This window comes from Gopherus flavomarginatus, chromosome 4 (assembly GCF_025201925.1).
Source record: "Gopherus flavomarginatus isolate rGopFla2 chromosome 4, rGopFla2.mat.asm, whole genome shotgun sequence".
Lineage (NCBI taxonomy): Eukaryota > Metazoa > Chordata > Testudines > Testudinidae > Gopherus > Gopherus flavomarginatus.
This window is the reverse complement of record NC_066620.1, coordinates 213939885-213965936: the sequence shown is the minus strand read 5'-3', so window position 1 is coordinate 213965936 and position 26052 is coordinate 213939885. Positions and strand designations below refer to the sequence as shown.

The 26052-nt window shown below is 53.1% G+C and overlaps 1 protein-coding gene across 2 annotated transcripts in view; it reads left to right on the top strand.

The window, feature by feature from the left end:
* The window catches only part of KCNK3 (potassium two pore domain channel subfamily K member 3), a 73567-nt gene extending 47822 nt beyond the window's left edge, over positions 1–25745 (top strand). For both annotated transcript variants that reach the window (XM_050948892.1, XM_050948894.1), the window contains exon 2: positions 22390–25745. In XM_050948892.1, the coding sequence (XP_050804849.1) occupies positions 22390–23282 (893 nt within the window). In that variant the 3' untranslated portion in view covers positions 23283–25745. The remainder of the gene's footprint in view (positions 1–22389) is intronic.
* The last annotated feature ends 307 nt before the right edge of the window (positions 25746–26052 follow it).

The following is a 26052-nucleotide window of genomic DNA, read 5'->3' as shown; positions in this document are numbered from 1 at the left end:
CGGGCCTGCCGTGTACCGTGCATGGCACGTTTCACAAAGAGGTTGGCCATGCTGAAAGGTGCAGCCCGTGCAAGCAGGGCTGGGATGGTTCAGCCCCAGCACGTTGTGCCCATCTTTGATGATAGTGCCCAAAGCTGGCAGCAGCTGCCATTGGCCGAAGGACACCCTCGCCCATGCTGCTGATGCAGGTTGAATTAACACACATTAGCTCTGCAGCTCTGCCAATTTCAGGCCGACGGTCACTGGGACATAATGCCACTGCCATATGATATGAAGCCTTTTGGCTACAAGGCTAAACCGGCTCCTAATTCCCCAGTGGGCACTGAGCTCGCTGCACGGACCGTCACTAGCCCATCACTAGCCCAAATCAACATCTCGCGTTGGCCTCCCCTCACAAAATGTGAGTGGTAGGATTCTGGATGGAGCTCAGGGATTTCTACTCACCCTGCCCCTGGGGCTTCTGGGCGAGAGACAGCCTGGTCTCAGCCTGAGCACAGCCTCTAACACCTCTGGAGCCCCCAACCCACCTCCCAGCTGACCACTGCCGCTGAGAGTCTGTCTTCTCCATCCCCCCGGGTCGGCCCGAGTCAGGATCCTCAGCATGGCTCAATGCACTGCCAAGACTCAGTGGGTAATTACCAACAGGATGAGAGATGGAAGAGACCTATTTAGTCACTGGGACATCAACCCTACCATCTATTTTCCAGTACTTTGCCCAGCCTGGCTTATTAACAGCTCAAGCAATGGGGTTTCCAACATGTCTGCCAGGGGAATGACACAGGCATCAGATTCTGGGGTCAATAGCTTCACAGGGTCCTTCTTTCTTGACAGAGGGAGTTGGATTGTATAATCCCAGAGGTCCCTTCTAATCTGACAGCCTATGAGTTATTCTAGGATATTAGCCAAATCAATGTTAGCCACCAGCTCTCACAGAACAAAGAGCCAATTTCTAAGCAGGGCCCAAAAAGGAGACAAGACCAATGCCCCATTTAGCTTCTGGGGCATGTAACTATGCAGTCTGTATATTCTTGCTTTGTGTCCTGCCCCTTTAAATTTCTCAGGGTGTGCAGAGACGGCTGCCATGTTGTGAGGCAGAGCATGTGAAGGAGGAGATGCACACACTGTGCTCTCGCCCAGTGACTTTACTTGTGTTCTTTGCTGTTTTCCTGTGATCCTATAAGAAAGCCCCCGGTTGCTCTGAATAGGAAGATATGACAAGTTAGTGTAAGAAGCGAATGCTGGATGCATCAAAGGACGACATAAACCACACGTCATGCATCTAATTGGATGGTACTATCCCCTGGGAAGAAATTCTTTCCTGACCCCCAGCTGGCGAGCAGTTTATGCCCTGGTACTTGAGTGCTGAAAGCCCTTAAAACTGGTATTCTAGCTAGTGTTCCTGCCAGTATTGTTATTCTTCAGACGAGTTCGTCAGGGAAGTGATGACTCCAGACTTGTGGCCATTTGTTGGGTACTGAAGCCTGACATCTCATCAGCTGCTAATTATGAATCCGGAAGTCAAGACTGAACATAGAGGGCCGGGTTTCAGGGCCTGCCGTTCACAGGCTCCACAACTGGAGTGGGTTTGCCAAAGATCTCTCCAGCAGGCTTTCAAAGGATCTGCCACTCCCCCCCCCAGTGTACATCCAATGTGCTGAGCTGCCCTGCAAAATGCAAAGCTGACCCCACTTGTGAGCCCAGGGGGCCTCTGACCTTCATGTCACACCCAAAGCAGCAGGCGCTGGGGGAGGGAGAAGGAGAGGAAGGACGACAGAGCATAGTGGTGCGAATAGCAGCTAGAGAACAGGCTGGGGGTAACGCCGGGCATGCTGGGAAGTTAGCTCAGCATGGCTGAAGCGTAGCCGTGGGAAGTAGGCAGAGTGGAGAAACACGTGGAGGTCAGGGGTCTCTGGGCAGCGAGCACGTTCCAGGCTCTGCACACAGAACGAGAGCCCTGTCGTCAAAAGGGAAAACGCCGGCCAAAGAGTCTGACCTGAGGAATGCAGCCTGGCCAAGGGAGCTGTGAATCTGTCAGGGGGATTCAGCTATAAATCAGGCCACGGATGAAGCAAATCCGTCCGTTTCGCTTGGCAGGGGAGGCGGTTTTCTCACATTCCCAGTAACTTCCCAGGAGCATGGAGGGGCCCTGCAGGATGCGGCCAGCCTCTCCGTCACATCCCCAAAGCCATGTCGACTTTTGGAGAGTGACCGGCTCTCCCCCTCCTCCAGCCCATCGTAACCTTTGGCCGTAATCACACTGCGGGACAGCTGCACACAGCCGGGCTGTGCCAGGCCCACCCACTCCCGCAGGGACTTCTCTTCTGAGATGACACCCGGACGTCACGCCGGGCCTGCCCTGGTGCTAGCAACAGTCGTTTGTCGCATTCCTTGTGGTGCAGGAGAGGCAGGACTGGGCTGCACTGAATCTAAAGGGGATTCTGGAGGGAGGCTTCCAGACACAGATTGACCCTGTGGTTCTCTCGAGCTCCCGAGCTGATTAACCCAGCACGAGGGTCCAAAGGTAGAAGGTAGCTGGAATCTGACCCATACTGACGCCCCCTATTCTGCAAAAAGTGCCAGGCGATGCACAAGCGGGCAGGGTCCAGGAGAAGAGAAAGAAGAGTCTGCAGAAGAGAAGAGTGAGGGGGGATTTGATAGCTGCTTTCAACTATCTGAAAGGGGGTTCCAAAGAGGATGGAGCTCGGCTGTTCTCAGTGGTAGCAGATGACAGAACTAGGACCAATGGTCTCAAGTTGCAGTGGGGAAGGTTTAGGCTGGATATTAGGAAACACTATTTCACTAGGAGGGTGGTGAAGCACTGGAATGGGTTCCCTAGGGAGGTGGTGGAATCTCCTTCCTTAGAGGTTTTTAAGGGCAGGCTTGACAAAGCCCTGGCTGGGATGATTTAGTTGGGGTTGGTCCTGCTTTGAGCAGGGGGTTGGACTAGATACCTCCTGAGATCCCTTCCAACCCTGAGATTCTATGATTCTATGAGAGGTGGCACCGGGCTAGGGGACCGACTCGGGCCAGGGAACTGCCACCTCCTGCAGGCCCCTGGATTTTCCCCTCCAGGACGGAGCTGACCTGCCCCACCCCTGCTCTGCTAGTGCAGTCCCAGCGGCTGGTAGCTGCTCAGCTGTTTCCACCACAGCCCTGGATCTGGCTTGGCATTAAGGAAAGCTGTCAGCTCCCTCTCACTGCCCAGAGGAGCTCCGTGCACAGGAGCGGACAGCGCAGCCCTGATGTTGTCCTGGCCAGCTGGGGCCAGGCAGGCAGACTGTGCCTTGGGGATGCACAATGGGCCACCGAGCAGCACGCTGTTACATTGATCATTCGCCCCGGAGCAGGGAGCCGGTCCAGTCCGGCACCTCTGCACGTGGCCTGCTGGCTTCAGCCTGATGTTGCTCCCCACCCCATCCCTCCAGGCCGCCTATCAGATAACAGCAGTGCGGCTGGTGCAATGGACAGTCAGTGCTTGACCACACTTTGGTTCATTCTGACGTATGCTCAAGAGACCAAGTAGCCAATAACATTATGGTGCAGAAAACTGGTTCTGCGGGAATCAGGCCTGTGCAGCGTTGTTGCGTGCACCGTACACTGCCACTGTGCACCCAGTGTCACCCGTCGGCTAGGAGGAGTGACAGGATGATTTCACAAGCTACACAACTCTTTGCACATCAAATCCAACCCACCATTTCATCCCGGTTCCTGAGCTTGCTGTTCTGTGCCTTGTTTGGGGCACGGTACTAGCATTTCGGGGACTGGTCCAGGAAGGTCCCTCCTTAGCTTGTACTAAGACGCAGAACAAATGGATCTCGGTTTTGACAAGTTTCTGATCGGCTTGTGCTGGCTGACGAGTTGTAGAATCACAGGGTATTGTGGGATGGAGTTTAGCAGGAGTGAACAGCTGTCATAACATATTTCCTAGATTTGGACCTTAGCATCCAAAATATGGGTGTTAGCATGAAAACCTCCAAGCTTAGTTAGCAGCTTGGACCTGGTATTGCTGCCACCACCCAAAAAATTAGAGTGTTTTGGGGCACTCTGGTCCCCCCAAAAACCTTCCCTGGGGACCCCAAGACCCAAATTCCTTGAGTCTTACAACAAAGGGGAATAAACCTTTCCCCCCCCCTTCTCCCCTCCAGGTGTTCCCTCCCTGGGTTCCTGGAGAGATACACAGAAGCAAGCTCCATGAATCTAAACAGATGGACTCCACCCTCCCCGTTTCCAGTCCTGGAAACACAAGCACTTCCCTCTTCACCCAGAGGGAATGCAAAGTCAGGCTAGTAAATCTAACACACACAGATTTCCCCCTGAGTCCTTCCTCCCACCAATTCCCTGGTGAGCACAGACTCAATTCCCTGGAGTTCCCCACTAAAGAAAAACTCCAACAGGTCTTAAAAAGAAAGCTTTATGTAAAAAGAAAGAAAAATACATAAAAATGGTCTCTCTGTATTAAGGTGACAAATACAGGGTCAATTGCTTAGAAGAATATTGAATAAACAGCCTTATTCAAGAAGAATACAATTCAAAACTCTCCAGCAACTACACACATGTAAATACAAAAAAAAACAAACCTATCTTTGTACTCACAACTTGGAAACAGAAGATTAGAAAAGCAGGAGACAGAAATCCTCTCATAGTCGAGAGAGAGTACAGGCAAAACACAAAAACAAACTTCCCTCCACCCAGATTTGAAAAAGTCTTGTTTCCTGATTGGTCCTCTGGTCAGGTGTTTCAGGTTACTCCTTTCCAGGTAAAAGAACATTAACCCTTAGCTATCTGTTTATGACAACAGCACTGGGGGAAAACCCTAGGCCAGTTCAGTTCTCATCACGGCCAGGCGTTGATATAACACGCTCTGTACTAGCCGAACAATGAACCTCACTTTACATTGTGCGCTTCGTATATCGGAGGAACAGAGCAGGGGACAAAGTCCCGAACGCCTGGGTTCTGTCTGTTCATACAGGTGGCAGCTACTTGGTGTGTGAGCTGGGCTGAGCCCTTCAGGCCAAGTGTTTCAAACTTGCCTTGAATTTAGGCACCGTAGTCCATATTTAGGTGCTTGAAGAATCTTATGTAGGTGACTGAATACGTTCCTTGGTGGTAAGCCCCAGAGGGGGCGCTATGTCCAGCCAGCCTGTTCTCCCTTATAGCACAGGGCAGGGACTCACCCGAGTGATTCCTGCACCCACGTCAGCACGTCCAGTTGAGCTAGAGTGTCTCTTTACAAAAGAGCCGCCCAACTCTGATTTAAAGCCCCCAGGCGATGGAGAAGCTGCTCCATACCCCGGGAATCGGTTCCAGAGGTTAACTTTCCAAAAGGATTTTGTTGCTTTTCTTTTAAGCCACTTTTTGGCCTTAGCTGCTCTGTGCCTCAGTTTACCCACCTGCACAGTGGGGATAGTGCTCCTTACTCCCCAGGCGACCTATTTGTAGAGTCCTGTTAGGTGGCAGAAGAGATCCCTGTGCCGAAGTGGGAATGTTCTTGATGTGTTCTGTGAATGCTGAGTGGGGAGTATTAATCTGGGAAGGGTGCAGGGGAGTTTGGCTGGAACTGGCTGCATCGGGGAAGGGAGGACACCTGAGCATGTAACATGAGAACCCAGGAGGGGGATTGGAGGCCAGGTAACACCTCTACCCTGGAAACTGGACAAAGGACACAAAGGCTGCGGGAGAAGCCGGGGCGGGAGGCTGAGTGAGTCCGCTGGAGCGAGTTTCAGTTTGGAGGGAAATGGAGAGGGGAGCCCCAACCAACAGGGCTGTGGCCTCCCTGGGGCCCCCAGATGAACCTAACTAGAGGGGGATCCTGTTGTCTGTACCGGCAAGGCCTGTCTTGGACTGTGCTCCTGTTGTCCAAATAAACCTTCTGTTTTACTGGCTGGTTGAGAGTCCCGGTGAATCTCAGGAAGCCGGGGGTGCAGGGCCCTGACTCCCCCACACTCCGTGGTAGTCCCTAAATGAAATGGGAGATGCCCCAACAGACAGTCCTGGGGAGAACCGACTGCAGGCAACAACCTGGCATTGGCTGACTGTCCGAGCGATGCCCTAGTGGGACTTTTCCATGCACCAGGATCTGCAGATAGAAGGAGCAGCCTGTCAGGCTGGCTCTAGTTCCAGCCCCAGCACAGAGCGGTGCTGGCCCTTTAACAAGCCCAGCTGAACTTGGCAGTAGTTGTTTCCTGCTCCCCACGTGCCTCTTTCCCATAAATAAGCAGGGCATGCGGGCATCAGGGGGAGTTGGTGGGGGGAAGGGGATTAATTTAGACTCCTCGTCTATAAGAAATAAGTTGATGGGGTGGGGGGAGCTGCTCCCTCTTCTGAGCTTCTCCTGTTGGCTGCTGGCTCAGGATTTACGATGCTACAGCGCCCGGGTGCATGAGCAGAGTCTATTAAGAGGCTTAAGAATTCGGGAAGGAAAGCAGGCCCTTGGCTGCAGATTAAAGGCCCTGCCGCGGTCCCAGCTGGGGGCTCGGGGCATTCCAACAGCAGCCGCGTCCCATCCCCAGCAGCCTGACGACTTTTTGCTGTCAGGGTACTGAGGAGAGCGGGCAGGCTGAGACCAGGAGGTGACTGGCCAGCGTGGTTGCAGAATATTTCAGACCCAGGGGCCTGGTTCCCTCTCTGCGTCCGGCTGTGAGGGAGCCGGAGAGATCTGTGCAAACTCTAAGCAGCCGGCTCCTGGCCTGATTGCTGCAGCCAGACCCGCGCTGGCCAGTCACTTAGGTCGCAGCTCCTCAAAGGTATTTAGCCTCCTAACTCCCATTGAGTTCAATGGAAGTGAGGCCCCTCGCTACCGCTGAGTCTCTGTACCTCAGTTTCCTCATCTGTAAAAGGGGGTAATAACCCTTCCCTTCTCCCAGCCATTGTCCGTCCTTCCCCAGCTCCGGCCTCGACACTCGCAGACCGACAGCCCTAGCGAGGTAAATGCCCGCGAATGCTAACAAGTCAGATCCACAGCACTTTGGCTCAGACTTACAGACGCGATTAGTGATTTTGGGGGCCTCCGGGGCTTTTCGCTGGCTTCGGATCAGGCTGGATGGCAGGCAGCAGGCTCGGTGGGCAGGGCACTGAACTGGGCCTGGATTCACAAGAGGATCAGGTGTTCATACGCACTGTGAGAACACCCACGATGGCGTGAGCCAGGATCAGAATTCAGAAGGTGACTCTTACCTCAGGCCGGGGGCTGGGGAGAACCTTCCCCCTGCTGCAGCCACCCACAGTGGGGCTTTTCCAGTGTCCTCAGCAGAGCCAGGACAGGGAGTGGATGATGCCCTGGCCTGATGCCCTCTGGCAATGCCCAGGTTCCTCTGCACAGGGCCAGCTGCAGCCGGGTTAGAGGTTCAAGGGGGTTGGAGGCCATCTGTCCATTGATTCTTGGCTACCTTCGCCAAGAAAAAGGCTGAAGGCTTAATTTTAACTGGAAGCTGAGATTTGTCTCCTGGGGGCCCTAGTAACAAGGCTTGCATGACCCTCCTCTACTGCCTCAAGGCTTTGGTTCAGTCTACGTGGGTAGCAGTTTGCCTAGTGGTTAGAGCACCGGACAGCCATTTGGCAGATCTGGGATCCATTCCCAGATCTGGCTGGCTGGGTGACCTTGGGCAAGTCACCTCACCACTCTGTGCCTCGGTTTCCCCACTCTGTGCCTCGGTTCCCCCCCTTGGTTTCCTACCTGCTCAGGAGGTGGGTTGGAGTCCAAGTCCTGCTATGACTCAGGTCCAAAGCCTGTCAGTTTGATGTGTGGACAGACTCAAGCCTAGTGCAATGTGGACACATGAGCATGGCTGTGAGACCCGTGCCCTGCAATTGTAAGCCCAGGTTTACAAGGCAGTGTGGACGCTCAAACATGGGCTTAGACGGGCTCCCGCAGACCCACGTTAACAATGCAGTGTAGACGCATCCGCTGAGGCTGCCAGCTTTACGGAGCAAGGGTGATTCAAAGCAGAGAAAGGAGCATTGTCCCCTGGGTGTGTCCATTGAGGAAGGAAAGCCTACGGGTTAGGATGCTGACCTAGGACTTGAGAGAGCTGGGCTCGATTTGCTGCTCTGCAACAAATGTTCTGGATGCCCCTGGGCAAGTCACTTAGCTGCTCTGTGCCTCAGTTTCCCATCTGTGCAAGGGGCATAATCGCCCTGCCCTGCCCCACAGGGCTGCTAGGAGGATAAACACACTGAAGATTGGGAGTGCTCAGATACTGCGGCAATGGAGGCCATCCAAGTACCTAAGATAGACTGACCAGCTGGGAAATGGGACCTCTTCCAGGCTGGTCCCCCACGCTAGCTACTCCCAGAGAGCTGGGGAGGAGGATCTGATCCCATGTCAGAGTCAATTCTCAGCACTCAGTAAAGACTCTAGTGCACCTCATTCACACCAGGGCAGGCTGGGCCTTAGGGGGTGGGAAGGGCTGGGGCAGCAGGTCCCTTCTGGCCTTGGACTCAAGGAATCTACCTGTGACCTCGATAAGTCAGAGAACTTCAGGAGTCCTGGACCCCACAATTCTTGCTGAAATTGGCAGTCCAGGCAGTGCAGTCCCCTTTCCTGAGTGTCTCAAGGGCAGGCTGGTTTTATGGCTAAAGCAAGAGACCCGTGGGTCCTATTCCTGGCCCTGGACAACCTTTGACAAGTCACGTCCAGAATCACCATGATATTCAGGTGCCTAACTCCCACATTGATTTCAGGATCTTTAGGCGATTTTGGTGCCTTAATTGCTCCCTGCCTCGGTTTCCCCATATACAAAATACATATACAAAATGGGGATTTCAGCTTGTTTGGGTCTGATTCTTTAACCTTTTCAAAGACCTGCAAGATGTGCAGAGTACTGTCAAAACTGGGCAGCCGGGGTGATCGTAGTTTTCCTCCCATTTCTTTTCTAGTGCCCGAGAGTGAGCGAGAGTGCAGCTCTTTCGGGGTTAAATAAGATGACACAATAGGCCGGGGAATATGGAAACCAGATAGACTGGGGTGGGGGAGTTACCTGTGCAGATTACAGTTCAAAAACAAGAGGATGCTAAATTATCTCAGGGTCCTTGTTTGCCAACAACGATGTCATGTCAAAATGTTTTTCACACGTAGGTGAACGCGGCTGCATTTTTGATTCCGAACATATTTGTCGAAGTATTTAATAATTGAGCAACTCAGCACTATAAATAAAGTGGCAGGAAGCATGCCAGACTGCATTCTCCACTAATCAGCTCACACAGGAATTGCCAGAGCCCTGCACAGCTGCAAGCGCTCTGGGGAGGGACCGTTCCCCCAGCCAGGCAGTGGGGGAACTGGCCAAGGTGTGGGTGGAGTGGAGAAGAAAGATGCGTTCGATATTGGGCAGGCTGGGGCTGGCCCAAAGTCAGAGAGCTGGTCAGTGGCGGGGATGGAACCCAGGTCGCCAGAAAGCTAATCTGGTAGTTTAGCCACTGGACAATGCTACCTGTTAGTTGCATGGTGTATTATGTATTTTTCCTTGTAGCTCCTAGAGGGCCCAGTGGCAATCAGAATCCTGTGGTGCTACATGCTGTACATACATAAAATAGGCGATAGTCACTGCCCCAAAGAATTTACAATCTAACGATTTTAGAGTCCAAATTTCTTAGAGTCCAAGGCCAGAAGAAGCCACTCTGATCATCTTGTTGGACCTTTATAGCATAGGCCAGAGACATGCCCCACAATCCTTCGAGAGCAGATCTTGTAGAAAAAGAGCTGATCTTGCATTAAAGGTAGCCAGTGATGGAGAATCCACCACAACCCTCGGTAAATGCAAGTCACGGGTGGTGACAGTACCCTTCTGCTCGGCACTGGTCAGGCCTCAGCTGGAGTACTGTGTCCAGTTTTGGTCACCAATGTAGAGAAAGGGTGGAGAGAAACTGGAAAGGACCCAGAGGTGAGCAGCAGAGATGATCCAAGGGATGCAATGCAAGGCATGTGAGCAAAGGCTGAAGGAACTGGGCACGTTTAGTTTGGAAAAGAGGAGATTAAGGAGGGATGTGATAGTGGTCTTCAGATACCTGGAAAGTTGCCATGAAAAAGATGGAGAAAAGTTGTTCTCACCTGCCACAGAGGGCAGGGCGAGGCAGTGGGGTCAAACTCCAGCAGAACCAATTTAAATTAAATCTCAAGAAAAACTCCCTCACTGTGAGACCAGCAGGACAATGGAGCAGACGCCTGGGGAGGTTGTGGAAGCTCCTTCACTGGAGGTTTTCAAAAGGAGGCTGGAGAGCATCTGCCTTGGATGGTTAAGATGCAACAAATCCTGCATCTTGGCAGGGGTTAGACTTGCGGTCCCTGCTCACCCTATGATAAATTGTTCCACAGATTAATTACCTTCCCTGCTACAAACCTATCCCTTATTTCCAGCCTGCATTTGTCTAGCTGCAACTTATTGGATCATGTTAGACCTGTGCTAGATTGAAGAGCCAATCACCAAATATTTGTTCCACACGTAGGTACTTAGAGACTGATCAAGTCACCCCTTAAACTTCCCTTTGTTAAGCTGAATAGATTGAGCTCCTTGAGTCTGTCACTATGCGGCAGGTTTCTAATCCTTTAATCCTTCTCACGGCTCTTCTCTGACCCCTCTGCAATTTGTCAACATGCTTATTGAAAAAGCCAAGGAAGGTTTAGGATTTGAACCAGAACCCCTCACAGCCAAAGCAAAAATCAGACCCTGAGAGCCTCCCCCAAAGCCAGCTGCTGTGTAGGCTGGAAATCAAACCCAGATCAGCTGGTTGGAAGGCAGTGATGTTCCCCACCAAGCCATCACCCCTTTGAGCCACAGGGGTAAGTTCAAATGTGAGGAGACATATCCACGCTAGCTTGGATCAAGCTAATGTGCTAAAACAAGCCGGCAGCCCCGAGTGGCTTGCCACCCCGAGTGCTCCAGACCCATCAGGAGTGCCAGGTGCACACTCAGGTGGTGAGTCCCCCCAGCCACTTGCACCTCTGTGGCTCCGCGGCTGTTAGCACGCTAGCTCGATGAGTGCCAGAGCAGGCAGTACACATCCAGCGTAGACCTACTCCACAGGACCTGCCCAACATCCCATGGGGAGCTAATAGCCGAGCTGGGAAATGGGCCCAGCTTTCGTGAGTGCCGTGTTTCAGCTCTGAGACCATCCTTCCTCATCACAGGAGACAGGCTTGTTTCTCCTCTTGAGTGTCCCTCCAACTCTACAGGACAAAGACTGGATTCCTCCTCCCAAAGGCCTCCCGTCCCTCACATTTCTCTGTCCAGAGCTCCAGCCTCCTCCCCTTCAACTCCTCTCTCCACCCCACAGATTCGGTCACTAAACCCCGCCCCTCACTCTCCGGCACCTCCTTTAGGCCTTCACCATCTTGTGCCTCAGTTATGGCCACTTCTTCCTTTCCAGCCTGACCTACCCTCACCTCCCTCCTCTCCGCCCAGCCAACACACGCCAGCAAACATCTCTACTTCACCTGATGCTGCAGCCACGTCCAGTCCTGCTCAAAATACCTTCGATGGCTTCCTACCATCTCTGGAATCCCAAAGAAGGACCCATGCACATCCCCAGCAGTGCACAAGTGAGGAATGGCTCATGGTGGCGGGAGTCCTACCATGCAAAATGTTACAGAAGCAGCATCTGTTGGACGCCTGCACCGTGGCGAGCAGTCCTGGACTGAAAACACCAACGGGAAAGGGACACAAGGCCTGCAGATCTCCACAGAGATCCACCCTTTGGCTCTGCATTTTCCCCTGGTTGGTGGGTGCCCAGAGCTAGGATGTTGGTTTATCCCATTAGAGAGGGAGGCAAACCAAGCCACAGAGCAGTACTTCCCCAGTGCTCGGGTGCAGAACTGGGCAGCTTGGTGGTACTGGAGCCCATGGGAGTCTTCAACGGACCAGGCCTTGTTTGCTAGCACCCAGAAGTCCGGATCAGGCCCCAGTGTGCTGGATGCTGCACAGACACCTCAGTCGAATCACCTTCAAGGCCACCCCGGGAGGGACGGGGAGTGAAAGGGGCAGTTTGACCCTGGCCCCCCTTTTCCAATGGCATTGTGACTTGGTTTGCCCCAGCTGCCCCTCTGTCACTATGAGGGGTGGCCAGGCCAGATTGGAGTGAGTCATGCTGGGACCCCATGTGCCAAGGTGCAGCCCCCGGAGCAGGAAGCCAGGCCCAGCCCCACAGGACAGGGCCATCCCTGCAGAATGAGCATGGGCCGGGCTCGCTCTCCAAATTATCCCCCTCCCCATGGTGGACCTTTTTTTGGAAGAGTGCAGGACTTGAATGAAGACTGTGGGGGTCTCTTTCTAAAAGCTACACTCCAGCTCAGCCAGAACTCCTGGGCGAGGTGCAGGAAGCTCATTCTGCAGGTCAGACTAGGTGGGCATACTGGTCCCTGCTGGCCTGCAGATGCAGGAATAAAAGGCAGCCCTTCCCTTTCTGAGAGCTTCCAGTCTCCCTCAAGACACAACTCAACCAGAGGGTGCAAAACCACAAGGAGAAGGGGAGGGGATAGGGCGACAAGTGGTGCCAGGAAAAGGGACCCAGGGCTGGAGAGATTAACTTTGTGGATATGTTCCAGGTTGTTTTATTTCAGGCCACAAAGAAGTGAAGAATAGACCTTGATGGACCCATAAGGGGCCAAGTTTGCTGGGGAAGTTAGGAAAGAAGCAAGGCTGTGATTGCCACCTGATGTAGCAATGGTTTGTTGGAGGTTTAGTGGTAGGAGCGGTTGGGTTACATCCCAGCTGTGATCCTTGCTGTTCAATTTTTTCAGGGCTTTTTTTCACACAGCGCACAGTCAACCTGTGGAACTCTGCCAGAGGATGTTGGGAAGGCCAAGACCATAACAGGGTTCAAAAAAGAACTAGATACATTCATGGAGGATAGGTCCATCAGTGGCTATTAGGCAGGATGGGCAGAGATGATGTCCCTAGCCTCTGTTTGCCAGAAGCTGGGAGTGGGCGACAGGGGATGGGTCACTTGATGATTCCTTGTTTTGTTCATTCCCTCTGGGGCACTTGTCATTGGCCACTGTCGGTAGACAGGATACTGGGCTAGATGGACCTTTGCTCTGACCCAGTCTGGCTGTTCTAATGTTCTTATGTTAAATGTCACTGAGTTGTTCCCCTGACAACTGGGGTGTCTGCTGAATGGGTGTTGAGTGCTGTGTGAACTCCAGTGGTGTGGTATAGATGACAGGTTACCAGCGTTACGCTCATGGGAAAGTGTGGGGGCCGGGGATAGAAGTGCTGTTAACATCTGCAGGGCCCTGAAGAATTTATTTGGCCTCCTATTACAGTCTGATTTATGTTTTGTCTCCATATCCTGGGCCTTGCCTCGCTGTGCCCAACACTTCACCTGGTCAGCCGCATGCTTCCCAGGAGTGGGCAACCTCGGGCAAAGATCCCAGGGGTGAAATTTCAAGCGAATCGGGTCCATTGTGAGGAAGGTAGTAAAGGGATTGGGAAAAAAACACCAGAGAAACTTTGATCCTAGCTGAACTGAGACTAGAGCCGACTGGGAAACCCCCCACGGAAACGGTTTGCTGATGGAAAAGTGCTTTTCAACAGAATGGCCATTTTGGCCAATAAAACTCAAAATGTTTTCCTTGAGTAATTGTGAGGTTGTGTCAAAAAGCCAAACTCAAAAATTGTCAGTTTGGGGGTGGGTGGGAAATGTGGACAAAAGCCAAAAGATTCACAGAAAAAATTGTGTCTGGGCAGTGTTTCCAACCAATTCTGCGCAGCATCTTCCCATAACGATGGATGCAGGGTCGGGCTGGGATGAGGGCAGGGAACCAGGCAGGCTTTTGAGCAGCTCCTTGCCCCTATGGGGTGCAGGAGATTCCCCTTGCAAAGCGAGGCGTGATCTTTGCGGAGCGAGCTGCCAGGCAGGCATGGGCTGCTGGGGGACTGCGGAGATCCGACAGGCCGACATGCAAAGTTTGGCTGCTTTTTAACCAGCCATCTCTTTTGGTGACTGACACGTTCCCTGCTTCTCTGCAGTTAAGCAAACTGACAGCTCCCTGCAGACTGGGGACTAATGAGGACAAGCTGCCTATGGGAGGGTGAGGCGAGCACTGGCATTCGCATCCCCTCCCTCCCCACTGCTTCCCAGCTCGCAGGGTGATGCATCACGACATGGCAGCTGGGAAGGGGGATGGGAAGAGGGGGAGCGCTGTGTGCATGGGGCAGCTGACTTTGCAGAGTCTCCCTCCTGCAGGCCTGAGACACAAGTGTCTGCTGGGGACCCCCAGGCTGCATCGTGGGCATCCTGAGCTGAATCAGACCTCCTGAGAGCTGTGCCAGAGGGGCCACCTGCAGAACTCTCCCAGAGCCATCTGGGCCACACTGCGATGGGGGGTGTTCTTGTGTCTAACTCAGGCCTCCCTGGTGGCCTTAGAAGCCACTGCCGTGGTGTGGGGGCATGCAGTGAGGAGGGCCCCCACCCAGCAGCAGTGGGCCAAGAGGTCTGCTCACAGAGTGCTGGGGATGGCAGATGCAGCATCTGTTCCCCACGCACACAAGGTTCCTGCCACCTTCCCATATAAGGATGGGGAAGGGTGGTGGGCACCCACCCTCTGGCTGGCTGCTCCCCAAGGTGGCCCTCACACTCCGCCAAGAGGTGCAAGGAACAGGATTCAGTCAAAGGAGATTGAGAGGTGACCTGGTCAGTGTAGAAGGGCCTGCTGGGAAGAAAATGCTGGTTATAAAAAGGCTCGTTAGCCTAGCGGAGACTGGCAGAACAAAGGACCAAAGCTGGACATTAAAGCAAGACATTTGAATTAGGCACAAATCTTTACCAGTGCAGGCGATTAGCCATGGGAACAAGGTACCAAGGGAAGCGGTGGATTCTCATCTCTTGGCATCTGCAGATCCAGACGGGATACCTTTCTGCATGGGTGGTGCCCGGATAGAATAGGCCAGGCCTACCCCTGGCCATGGCCCCACCCACGCTCCACCCCGAGGTCCCGCCCTCTCTCCCCCGTCCCCCTGAAGCCAGCAGAGGCTCAGCTTGTGCCAGCAGCCTGGAGCTCGGGGCGGGTGGGCAAGTGTCAGTGCGGTTCAGCCAGGGCTCCTCTGGCCATGGCAGGGGGCAGGAGGGCTCGGGGCTTCAGTGGGCGATGGGAGGCAGAAGGGACGGGGTATGGGCAGGGCCTTGGGTATACGGGGCGGGGCTGGGGGGCTAGCGTCCCTGACTGGGGGGTTCATGTATCACCTGTGCCTTTCTGGAAGATGCTTTAGCCAAGCACAATCTGTTGGGCTGGACGAAGGGGTGACATTTGGTGAAATGTAATGGCCTGTGCCATGCAGGTGATCAGACTAGATGAGCGACTGGTCCTTCCCTGCCTAAGAATCTAGGACCCAATAGACAATGGTGGGATCTGGATTTAGAGCAGAACTTGAAACTTTGGAGGTTCTAGCTCCTTTTGGCTCTAGGGAAATTGGGGCAGGGGGAGCAGTTCAGGGCTGGGGCAGATGCCAGGCTGTCGATTTCACATGAGGGCCAACCACTCTCAGCAGCTGAGAGGTTGGCTTGGGTTCCACACTGCTGCTCTAAAGGCCTGGCATGAAGGGCTGTCAGGTGGAATCTTCAAACAGGGCCGGTGCAACCACTTAGGCAAACTAGGCGGCCGCCTAGGGTGTCTAGTGGTTGGGGGCGCCTAAAAGCCCCCTCAGGCGAGGTGGTGGAGTGGAGGTGAGCTGGGGGGGTGCGCGGGGAGGGCTGCCCGCAGTAACGGGTGGGGCGCACAGGGGAACAGCTCCCCGCCCCAGCTAACTTCCACTCTGCCTCCTCCGCTGAGCACACAGCCCACTCTAAATCTCCTCCAATCAGCGCCGCATGCCTGGGTGGGGAGGAGAATTAGAGCAGCGCCGGCGTGCTCAGCGGAAGAGGCGGAGCCAAGGTGAGCTGGGGTGAGCTACCCAGGCAGGGTTAGCTTCCACAGGGGGAGGTCTCCCCAGGCAGGGTTAGCTGCTGTGGTGGGGGGGGAAGTCTCCCCAGGCAGGGTTAGCTGCCGTGGTTGGGGGGGGGAAGTCTGCCCAGGCAGGGTTAGCTGCCGTGGTTGGGGGGGGGAAGTCTGCCCAGGCAGGGTTAGCTGCCATGGGGGAACGGGGGAGAAGGGCTAGCTGTCGCGGTGGGGGGGTAGCTGCTGCAGGGGGGCTCCCCAGGTGGGAGGCTGAGTTAGCTGCCGTGGGGGGGGGGACGGGGTTAGCTGGGTGAGGGGTGCAAGGTGGAAGTTTCGCCTAGGGTGCGAAACTTCCTTGCACCAGCCCTGTCTTCAAGGTTCTCAAAGCTCAGGAAAAGCAGCTTCTCCATTTGTTTGCCCTCCTGGTTCGCACATCACACTCAAGCTGGGCACGAGACTAGAACCTCCCACCCGAACTCTGGAGCTTGGGCTACAAAGTCAAGCCCAGCTACAAGCCAGCCCTTGCTTTGATTCCGCACACCCACATCCCTGTCTGCCCAGATCGGGGAGGAATGCGTCACCAAATGCTGTAGTTTGCAAAGATACAACTTTTTAGACATTGCACAGAACTGGAGAGTTGGCTGCACCCTCTCCATCCCCGAACGTTTATAGTCGTGATCCAGAGAGGGGCTGAGCTGCCCATGCACCTTGTTCAGGTCAACAGGACCTGTGGGTGCTCAGCCTCTCTCTGGATCAGGGCCCAAAAGTGACTGAATGCCAAGCCATGACAAATCTCCTGCTGATTTCAACTACAGTAGGATCAGAGCCCCAGCAGCTGCGGAAGCAGGAGGGGGTTATTTTAGCCCTGGCCTAGATCTGCTGTAATGGATACACAATTCCATCCCCACACATGAGGGGTTGTTATTCTCACCACCACAGGACCTCGCCCGATGCCCTGACACATCGCTGCCTGTCATGAGTTTGGTGTGCTTCCACTGCTGGGGGAAAAAGGGAAAATGAGTCCCTCCCTTTTTCTCCTGGGCTGCTGCCATGGGGTAGCCGTTGGGATTTGGGGCGACGCATTGCTGGTGGGTGTTCCAAAAGGTTTCCGCACAGAGGTATTTACGGAAGCGAAAGGGAATGGCCTTTTGATCTGGTTATCAAAGCTCCATCTGCAGTTCCCAGAGCTTTGCAATAAATACGAAGTTTTGAAGAGAGAAATCAGCGCGAGACAGGGTCTCGCTGCAAGGCTTATTTAGGCTTCAAGAGCCAGATCCTCCGCTGGCGGATCTCAGCATAGCTGCACTGAAGCCACGGGAGTGACTCCCCCTAGATGTCAGCCGAGGTTCCAGGCCTCGGACCAGACAAACCGGATCAGACTATCTGGTATCCCGCCCCTTGCAAAACTGCCTCAGATCATTGGCCCAGCTCATCCAGTCTTCTGGCATATCGGATCAGATGATTGGCCCATCTGATCTGTCACACCAGATCCGATCACGGTCCCATCTAGTCTGGTATTCGGTTTTGGTAGTGACAGGGCTGCGTGGGAGATACCAGTAAGGAGGGCAGCCCTGTCAGAGTGCCGAGAAGTTCTTCCTGATCTGAACTGGTTGCGATCTTATGCCCTGAGGCAGGTGAGCTGTAACCTGCCATCATTGGACTGTTCTGTTAATGACACTTTAAAGGCTCCTAGGGCCTAATTTTCAAACAAGTCCCGATTCCACAGTTTCAATGGGAGTTTGGGAGTTCAGCACCTCTGATAATTAGCCCCATAGAACCTTCCATCTCCACACCACTCTGGAGCTACATATGCACCGCACCACTGAAATGCAGCCAACTCTGGGGTGGGAGATAACTGCTAGCCAATGGTAAATGAGTCCACTCACCACTAGCCACCCTCTCATGGCCAGGAATGGCATGGCAGCTCTGTCCCTTCTGTAGGGCCGCCCCGTGGACGGTGCCTCTGGTGCTGTGACTTCTGCTGACTCAGCCCCCTTAGTTGGGTCACCATCTCATGTCCTCCCCTTCAGGCTCACCCTCTACTCTGGGTCCCTCTACTGAACAACTGGCTCCACTCCTCCATCCTTTGCGGATGACATGAAGCTGTGGAGAAAGGTAGATACGCTGAGGGGTAAGGATAGGGTCCAGAGTGACCTAGACAATTTGGAGGATTGGGCCAAAAGAATTCTGATGAGGTTCAACAAGGACAGAGTCCTGCACTTAGGACAGAAGAATCCCATTCACTGTTACAGACTAGGGGCCAAGTGGCTAGGCAGCAGTTCTGCAGAAAAGGACCTAGGGGTTACAGTGGACGAGAAGCTGGATATGAGTCAGCCGTGTGCCCTTGTTGCCAAGCAGGCCAACTGCATATTGGGCTGCATTAGCAGGAGCATTACCAGCAGATCGAGGGAAGTGATTATTCCCCTGTATTCAGCACTTGTGAGGCCACATCTGGAGTACTGCATCGAGTTTTGGGCCCCACACTACAGAAAGGATGTGGACAAATTGGAGAGAGTCCAGGGGAGGGCAACAAAAATGATTAGGGGTCTGGGGCACATGACTTATGAGGAGAGGCTGAGTGAACTGGGGTTGTTTAGTCTGCTGAAGAGAAGAATGAGGGGGGATTTGATAGCTGCCTTCAACTACCTGAAAGGGAGTTCCAAAGAGGATGGAGCTCGGCTGTTCTCAGTGGTAGCAGATGACAGAACAAGGAGCAATGGTCTCAAGTTGCAGTGGAGGAGGTTTAGGTTGGATATTAGGAAAAACTTTTTCACCAGGAGGGTGGTGAAGCACAGGAATGGGTTCCCTAGAGAAGTGGTGGAATCTCCATCCTTAGAGGTTTTTAAGGTCAGTCTTGACTAAGCCCTGGCTGGGATGATTTAGTTGGGGTTGGTCCTGCTTTGAGCAGGGGGTTGGACTAGATACCTCCTGAGGTCCCTTCCAACCCTAATTGTCTATGATTCTATGATTCCTCCACCTGATCTGCAGTTCACCCAGGCCCCTTTCTATCCAGACTCTCAGCTTCCTCTTCCTTCTCTTTGCTTAGTCAGGGTCTCTCCCAGGGCTCTCTGGCTGGAGACTTTGTCCTCGCTCAGCTTAGAGTCCCTCCCCTCGCCTCCTCCCCAGCTTTCATTCTTGGGCTGAACTTCTGCCTGGATAAGAACCTGCCTCCTGGGCCTCATCACCTCTCCGTCATTAGTGGAGCCACCTGCTTCTCTTAATGGCCAAGTGCCCGATTCCCCTCGGGGTGGGGGGCTCATTCTGGACCCAGGTTGGCCTAGCACCAGGCTGTCCAGCCCATGGGGCAAGCCACCTTGTGGTTCCAAGAGTTCAAACCTGCAGCTCAGACCCCTGAGCTGCCCCCTCTGACCTGCCCTTGCTAGCTCTGAGAAAGCCGAAAGGTCCTCAGGGCATGATATGGGCACGGGAAACCCCCTGTTCAACTGCTGCTCCCTCTCTGTGTGCATGGTGTCCAGGCTGCTTGGGAGCATTATAAACAGGGGCAGGGGGTCTAGCATGGGCTTCTGCAGAGACCAATGACCAGGGTATCCAGTCAGGAAGAAACAGGCTGTTAGCAGGTTTCTTTGATCCCTGCCAAGTCTGTGAGTCAAGCGCATATCCCACAAGGGCTTCCCACAGGCTCCATTAGATACAGATAATCAGGTGGCAGACATAAGGAATAAGGCCTTTTACCAGAATTTGGCACGTGGTTTGTACTGTGCAGAAAACAGATTAATTGAAATCCAGATGGATTCGGGGCTTTGCTTGAACATTATGTCCCTGGGGGCACTGCACGGGTGCCCCTGACTGCTCCAGATTCTCACTGAGGCAGTGCCCAGGAACCCCAGCCAGGAGCAGCGCTCCCATGTGTTAGAGGCTGTCTGGGCATGTAACAAAGGTGCCAGTCCCTTCTCCAGAGAGCTCGCTGTCAGAGAAACTGATGGGCATTTCAAGGGAGCCAGGATGCGGGCAGGAGAAGGGGGGACGGAGAGACACCGTGCTGAGCTAATGGAGTTTTTCCCCACCCTTGTCTTACCCCATGGTTAGATTCAAGGACTCATAGACTTTAAGGTCAGAGGGGACCATCATGATCATCAGAAGTGACCATTGGCTGTCTCCTGCCTTCATCAGTTTTACCTTCTCTCTGGCTTTCCTGCCTGGCCACCCACCCTGTTGCTGCCTTTCTCACCCTGTTACAGTTCTGACTCTTCATCTCCAGCTCTTCAGCCTCACCTTGAAAACACCCCCCTCCCTGCTCTATGTCACCTGTCTCATTTCCTCCTGCTCCTGCCCTTGCTGAGTCTGCACCTTGCCAGCCCTTCCTCTCACACACACTTTCATGCCTTCACTCATGTCTGGGGGAAGCATCCCTTTTCCCGTCGCACTTGCCTTCAAACTCCATCTCCTCTACTAGCCCTTCTCCCACCTCCTCAGAAACAGGCATCTTAATGACCCGCTCAGTTCTTGGCTTTGTTCTGCCATAACTTATGGGCGTTGTAAGAATCTGGGGGTGACAGTGGAGCATAAACTGAACATGCACCAACCATGTGATGCAGGTGTGAAAAAGGCTCCATCTGGGGTATATTAACAGGAGTGTCATATGTTAGACGACGGCAGTAGGTGTCCCGCCCTACTCAGCACTGGGTAGGGCTCAGCGGGAGCACTGTATCCAGTTCTGGGTGTCACACTTTGGGAAAGATGTGGGCAAATTGGAGAGAGTCCAGAGGTGAGCAACAAAACTGATCCAAGGTTTAGCAAACCTGACCTGTGAGGAAAGGTTAAAAACACTGGGCCTGGTTAGTCTTGAGAAAAGAGGATTGTGGGGGACCTGACAACAGTCTTGACTTATGTTCTGGGCTGTTATAGGGAGGATGGTGATCAATTGTTCTCCATGTCCACTGAAGGTAGGACAAGAAGTACATTAGAACGGCCATATTGGGACAGACCTATGATCCCTCTAGTCCAGTATCCTGTCTTCTGAAAGTGGCCAGTGCCAGGTGCTATGGGGGCAATGAACAGAACAGGGTAACTAGTGAATGAGCCATCTCCAGTCATCCGGATGGACCCTTCTCCAGAATTTAGGGGGACGTTTAGATCCAAGGGTTCAGTTCAGTGTTAGTAAAGGGGTGAAATGCCAAGTTCAGACCCAAATCTGGATCCAAGCTCCTGCTCGTCTTCACTAGATAATGAGGTCATGACCTTCCAAAGTCATGTTACCTAAGAGGTTAAATATGACTTTGTTGTCAGTGTAGACAGGCACCGTGATGTTTAACACTGTGTCAGCTTCTCATGGGTAAAGCCTACTAAAACCATAGAGTTAACCTGACCACCACCTACTGACATGATGTTAAATGCCCCAGCACCCATCCACACTGAGTGCCAGTCGTGTGGGTGAAATTCAGCCCTATTGAAGTCAGTGGGAGTTCTGCCTTTGACTTCAACCAGGCCAGTGCTTCACCCCAGGTTAGAATCATAGAACCATAAGGTTAGAAGGGACCACAAGAGCCATCTAGTCTAACCCCCTGCCGAGATGTAAGATGTGTTGTGTCTAAAGTTAGTTGACGTGATTTCTCAAGGGTATGTTCTAAGACAAGCTAGTATTCAAACAAAGGGTAGGGGATGGTGAGCTTTGAGGGCTTGGTCCTGGCCCGTATCTCTGATTACTAGCAAGTCTTCTCCTCCAAGTCAGAGGCAGCAGTACAGTCCCTAGAAGCCAGTGAAACTCTCAGAGCCCAGGCCTTGTGATCCTTTGCTGGCATTTTGATCATGTCATAGGCTTTATATGTTCTTTCTTTTTCTTTTTCTTTTCCTTTTTCTTTTTTGAGGTCATGCTATCCTCTTAGTCTGTAAAGCCATCTGTAATTATTCCTTGTAACTGCAGGATGAAGATAAAGCTGATCAGCTGCAGGTTTTTATTGCTGTTGGACTGAGTTGACAAGCAATTTCTAATCATCCCTTGAAGAAGCTGCAAGTACCACAACAGCAGATGTCCTGGGCGCTGAGCATTTGTCTTTTCTCCCACCCTTTGTCTTGTCCATGTAGATTGTAATCCTTATGGGAGAGGCACTGCCTCTTTCTGTGTAACTGTGCAGTGCCCAGCACAATGGGGTCCTAATCTTGGCTGAGGTCTCTAGGAGCTATATAAATAATAAATAAATCAAGATAAATAATAGTAATATCCTGCAGAAAGGATTCATAGAGTCACAGAGTTTAAGACCACAAGGGACTGTTAGATTCTCTAGTCTGAGCTGTATATCAAGTCCAGAGAATTTCACCCAGTTATGTCTTCATTGAGCCCAGTAACTTATGTTTGACTTACAGCATCTTCCAAAAAGGCAGCCATGAAGGCATCAAGAGATGGAGAATCCACCACTTCTATTGGTAGTTTGCTCCAACGCATTTAGGGGAACCCATTGGTATGGCCAATCTGGACACCCCTGAACAATAGCTAAGGAAGGGAAGATGGGAAGAGAGTAGTGTCTGGCGTGTACTAACCAGGCAATGTGCTTTGTATTTATGCTCCGTAGGGTACGGCCATGCGGCCCCAAGCACGGATGGTGGGAAAGTCTTCTGCATGTTCTACGCCCTGCTGGGGATCCCACTCACACTCGTCATGTTCCAGAGCCTGGGTGAGAGGATCAACACCTTTGTCAAATACCTTCTGCACCGCATCAAGAAGTGCCTTGGCATGAGACGGGCAGAGGTGTCCATGGCCAACATGGTCACCATTGGGTTCTTCTCCTGCATCAGCACCCTGTGCATTGGGGCCGCAGCGTTTTCCTACTACGAGCACTGGAGCTTCTTCCATGCCTACTACTACTGTTTCATTACCCTCACCACCATCGGCTTTGGGGACTACGTGGCGCTCCAGAAAGATGAGGCGCTGCAGACCAAACCCCAGTATGTGGCCTTCAGCTTCGTCTACATCCTGACAGGGCTGACCGTCATTGGGGCCTTCCTCAACCTGGTGGTGCTGCGCTTCATGACCATGAATGCTGAGGACGAGAAGCGGGATGCTGAACACCGAGCACTGCTCACCCACAACGGACAGGCCAGCAGCGTGCACACCACAGACACCACCTCGTCTACCACCGCGGTGGGCGGGTGCGGTGGGGGAGGGGGTGGGGGCGGATTCCGCAACGTCTATGCGGAGGTGCTCCACTTCCAGTCCATGTGCTCATGTCTGTGGTACAAGAGCCGGGAGAAGCTGCAGTACTCCATCCCTATGATCATCCCCAGGGACCTGTCCACCTCGGACACGTGCGTGGAGCAGAGCCACTCCTCACCTAGCCGCTATCCCGACACCCCATCCAACAGATGCTTCTGTAACGCCCAGCGCTCGGCCATCAGCTCCGTCTCCACGGGACTCCACAGCCTCTCGGCCTTGCAGGGCTTCATGAAGCGCCGTAGCTCTGTGTAACTTCCCCCGCCAATGCACACACAACACTGAGGACCCTTCTTTTTTTAATATAGAGAGGAAACTTATGGAGACCAGCAAAACCAGATGAAGAAAAACCTTCAGATTTTATTGACATTCAACAGACAAATACCAAAAGGGACAGCCTGACAGACTGGGAGTATGTTGGATGCACAAATGTACGTGTAGATGAGTATGTCTGTGCATGGGTATATGGACATATATATAGAGAGAGAAATACACGTGTGTAAGCTGGTAAGCTGTCTCTAATGTTCCTTTCACTGAGAAACTCTTTTGCATCATTTTGCAACAACTCCATGAAATGTGAAACTTGAAGCGAATATACAGATAGCTTTTTCAACAGCTGACAGAGAGGTGAGCACCTGAACGGCTCTGGTGCAGGCAGATCCTTCTCCGTTTGCATCTCTCTATTTATACCTCTCTGGACTGGCAGGTGGACCTAGTGTCCTCTTAGCACATCGCCCTGCCCACACCCTGCCCTAGCTAAATACATGGGCTGTGCACCCTGCTGTGCTTCTAACCTCCCCCCCTCACTGTCCTGGTGAACCAGACGCGCCGGAACGTCAGACACGTTGGGATTAGCTTTGCAGCTGCAATGGAGGTTAAGAGGAGCTTGTAAGAGAGTGGACGTGCATGTGTGTTTTTGCACACTCCCAATTTTGTACCTTCCATGCAGGTCGGTCAGTTGCACACACAAAAGCTTCCCAGCCAAAGAAGCAAGCAGAACTCAAGATATGTCCTTGGGGGCCTTGGACAGGGGTCTTCTTCGTGTTTCTATCTTCTCCTCCCCAGGATCTTCGCTGTGTTTCTCTAAAAGATGCACTTCCAGTTTCCTAGCATCGGCCGCCTACCGGCTCACAAAGTGGCCACACTGTAATATCTGCCGTTTCACATCACGCCATGGCGTCGGCGCTTGGCTGCATCATTGTTACATGTCATGACGTCAATGGCGTTGTGACATGATGCCCAACATAATCCTTTTGTAATCCCATGGGCTGGTCTCAAATCCCATGGGACGCAGGACTCTGCTGCAACCTGTGGGGAGGTCTGGCAACATCTGTCTGCGCCGGGGATGAGTCACTGCTCTTAGGCCAGCTGGAAAGGATTTTATGTTTTCTACTGGTGGATCAAAACCAGAGGTGATAGAAACACTGGTACCATTGACACACTGATAAGGCAGAGTGAGTCGTAACTTACACGCCATAGGGAGAGACTTAGTTGATTTGATGTTTCCGACTAGAATGGCTGTTTTTCTGGCTGCCACCCTTCCACCCTGTCCCGGGTAAGTCAAATCAACTCACTCCCACTTCTGGATGGTTCCCACCTGACTTTTGGATCTAAGAGCATTAGTAGCCACGGCCCATCTGCTCATTCCTTCTCCAACATTGTTCCTGTCCCCTCAACATCATTTGCTAACATCAATTCAGAAAAAAAAAAAGGGGGGATTCCAGGGCAGCAAAGCATCCTTGTTAAAAGTCGCGGCTGCATCACCAAGCAAATCAGGCTAAGAGGGTCTTAGGCAGAAGCTTTTTAGATTCCTATGCACGTGATCCTGCCACCGCGTCTGAGACAACAAGCTGGGTGTCACGTAGGCAGCTCTCCGATTCAGGCAGGGCTGGGATGGAAATCAGATCTGGGCCAGGAGGGCCCCTTTTTTAACTGTTTCTTATTCACCAAACCACAGGTTTGTGGCTTATCTAGATTGCAGCTGAGAGGAGGTTGAAAGCTACAACGGCTCCTTGAAGATGAGGAGATAGGTACCTCCTCTTGCATTTGGGTCAGCACCCCCTAAACTAAACCAGTGCATCAATCCATGTCAGGAAAGCTTAGAGACCCCCTAGCCAGTGCAAGACTAGCCTGGGAAATAAAAGCCACTGACCCCGTCTGTTTATTATTTAATAGAAACCTGTTGTGTTTTGAACAAGGGTGTGTGTGCTCCGTCGCTGACGGTGTCTAAGTCTCTTCCATGGTAAGCAATAATGAAATGGGAGTAGGTGTTGTGGACAAGTTTCTGTATCTTGCCATTTACTCATGGGTGGCTAATGAAACCATCTGTCTTGCTGAGTCTTAGCCACAAAGGGATCTTAATTGCACATTGCTGGGCTGGAAAGAATTCTCTCCTAAGATGCTCCGAAGAAGCTGCTGCCGTGGCCTCCCCTTACATTTGGTTCTGCTCTGAAACGGGACCGTCTGAAAGCACTCACTTTGCCAGCTGCAGTGCTGCTTTTCGTAATGGGATCCAGGGCATCTGAGAGGCAAGCTGGGCTCTTTCCTTCTCCCACATCAACTACCATTACAGGAACTTCAGTCATTGGGTTCATGGTGAAAGATCAAATTCCAGCCCCCCTCCTCTATAGCTGCATTAGCTCCAGGGGCAGCTCCAGGCCCCAGCACGCCAAGCGCGTGCTTGGGGCGGCATGCTGTGGGGGGCGATCTGCTGGTCGCCGCGAGGGCGGCAGGCAGGTTGCCTTCAGCGGCATGCCTGCGGAGGGTCCGCTGGTCCCACGGCTCCAGTGGACCTCCCGCAGGCGTGCCTGCAGAAGGTCCACTGGTCCCGTAGCTTCGGTGGAGCCGTGGGACCAGTGGACCCTCCGCAGGCACACCTGCAGGAGGTCCATTGAAGCCATGGGACTGGCGGACCCTCTGCAGGCACACCTGCGGGAGGTCCACCGGAGACGCGGGACCGGCGATCGGCAGAGCGCCCCCCGCGGCATGCTGCTGTGCTTGGGGCGGCGAAATGTCTAGAATCACC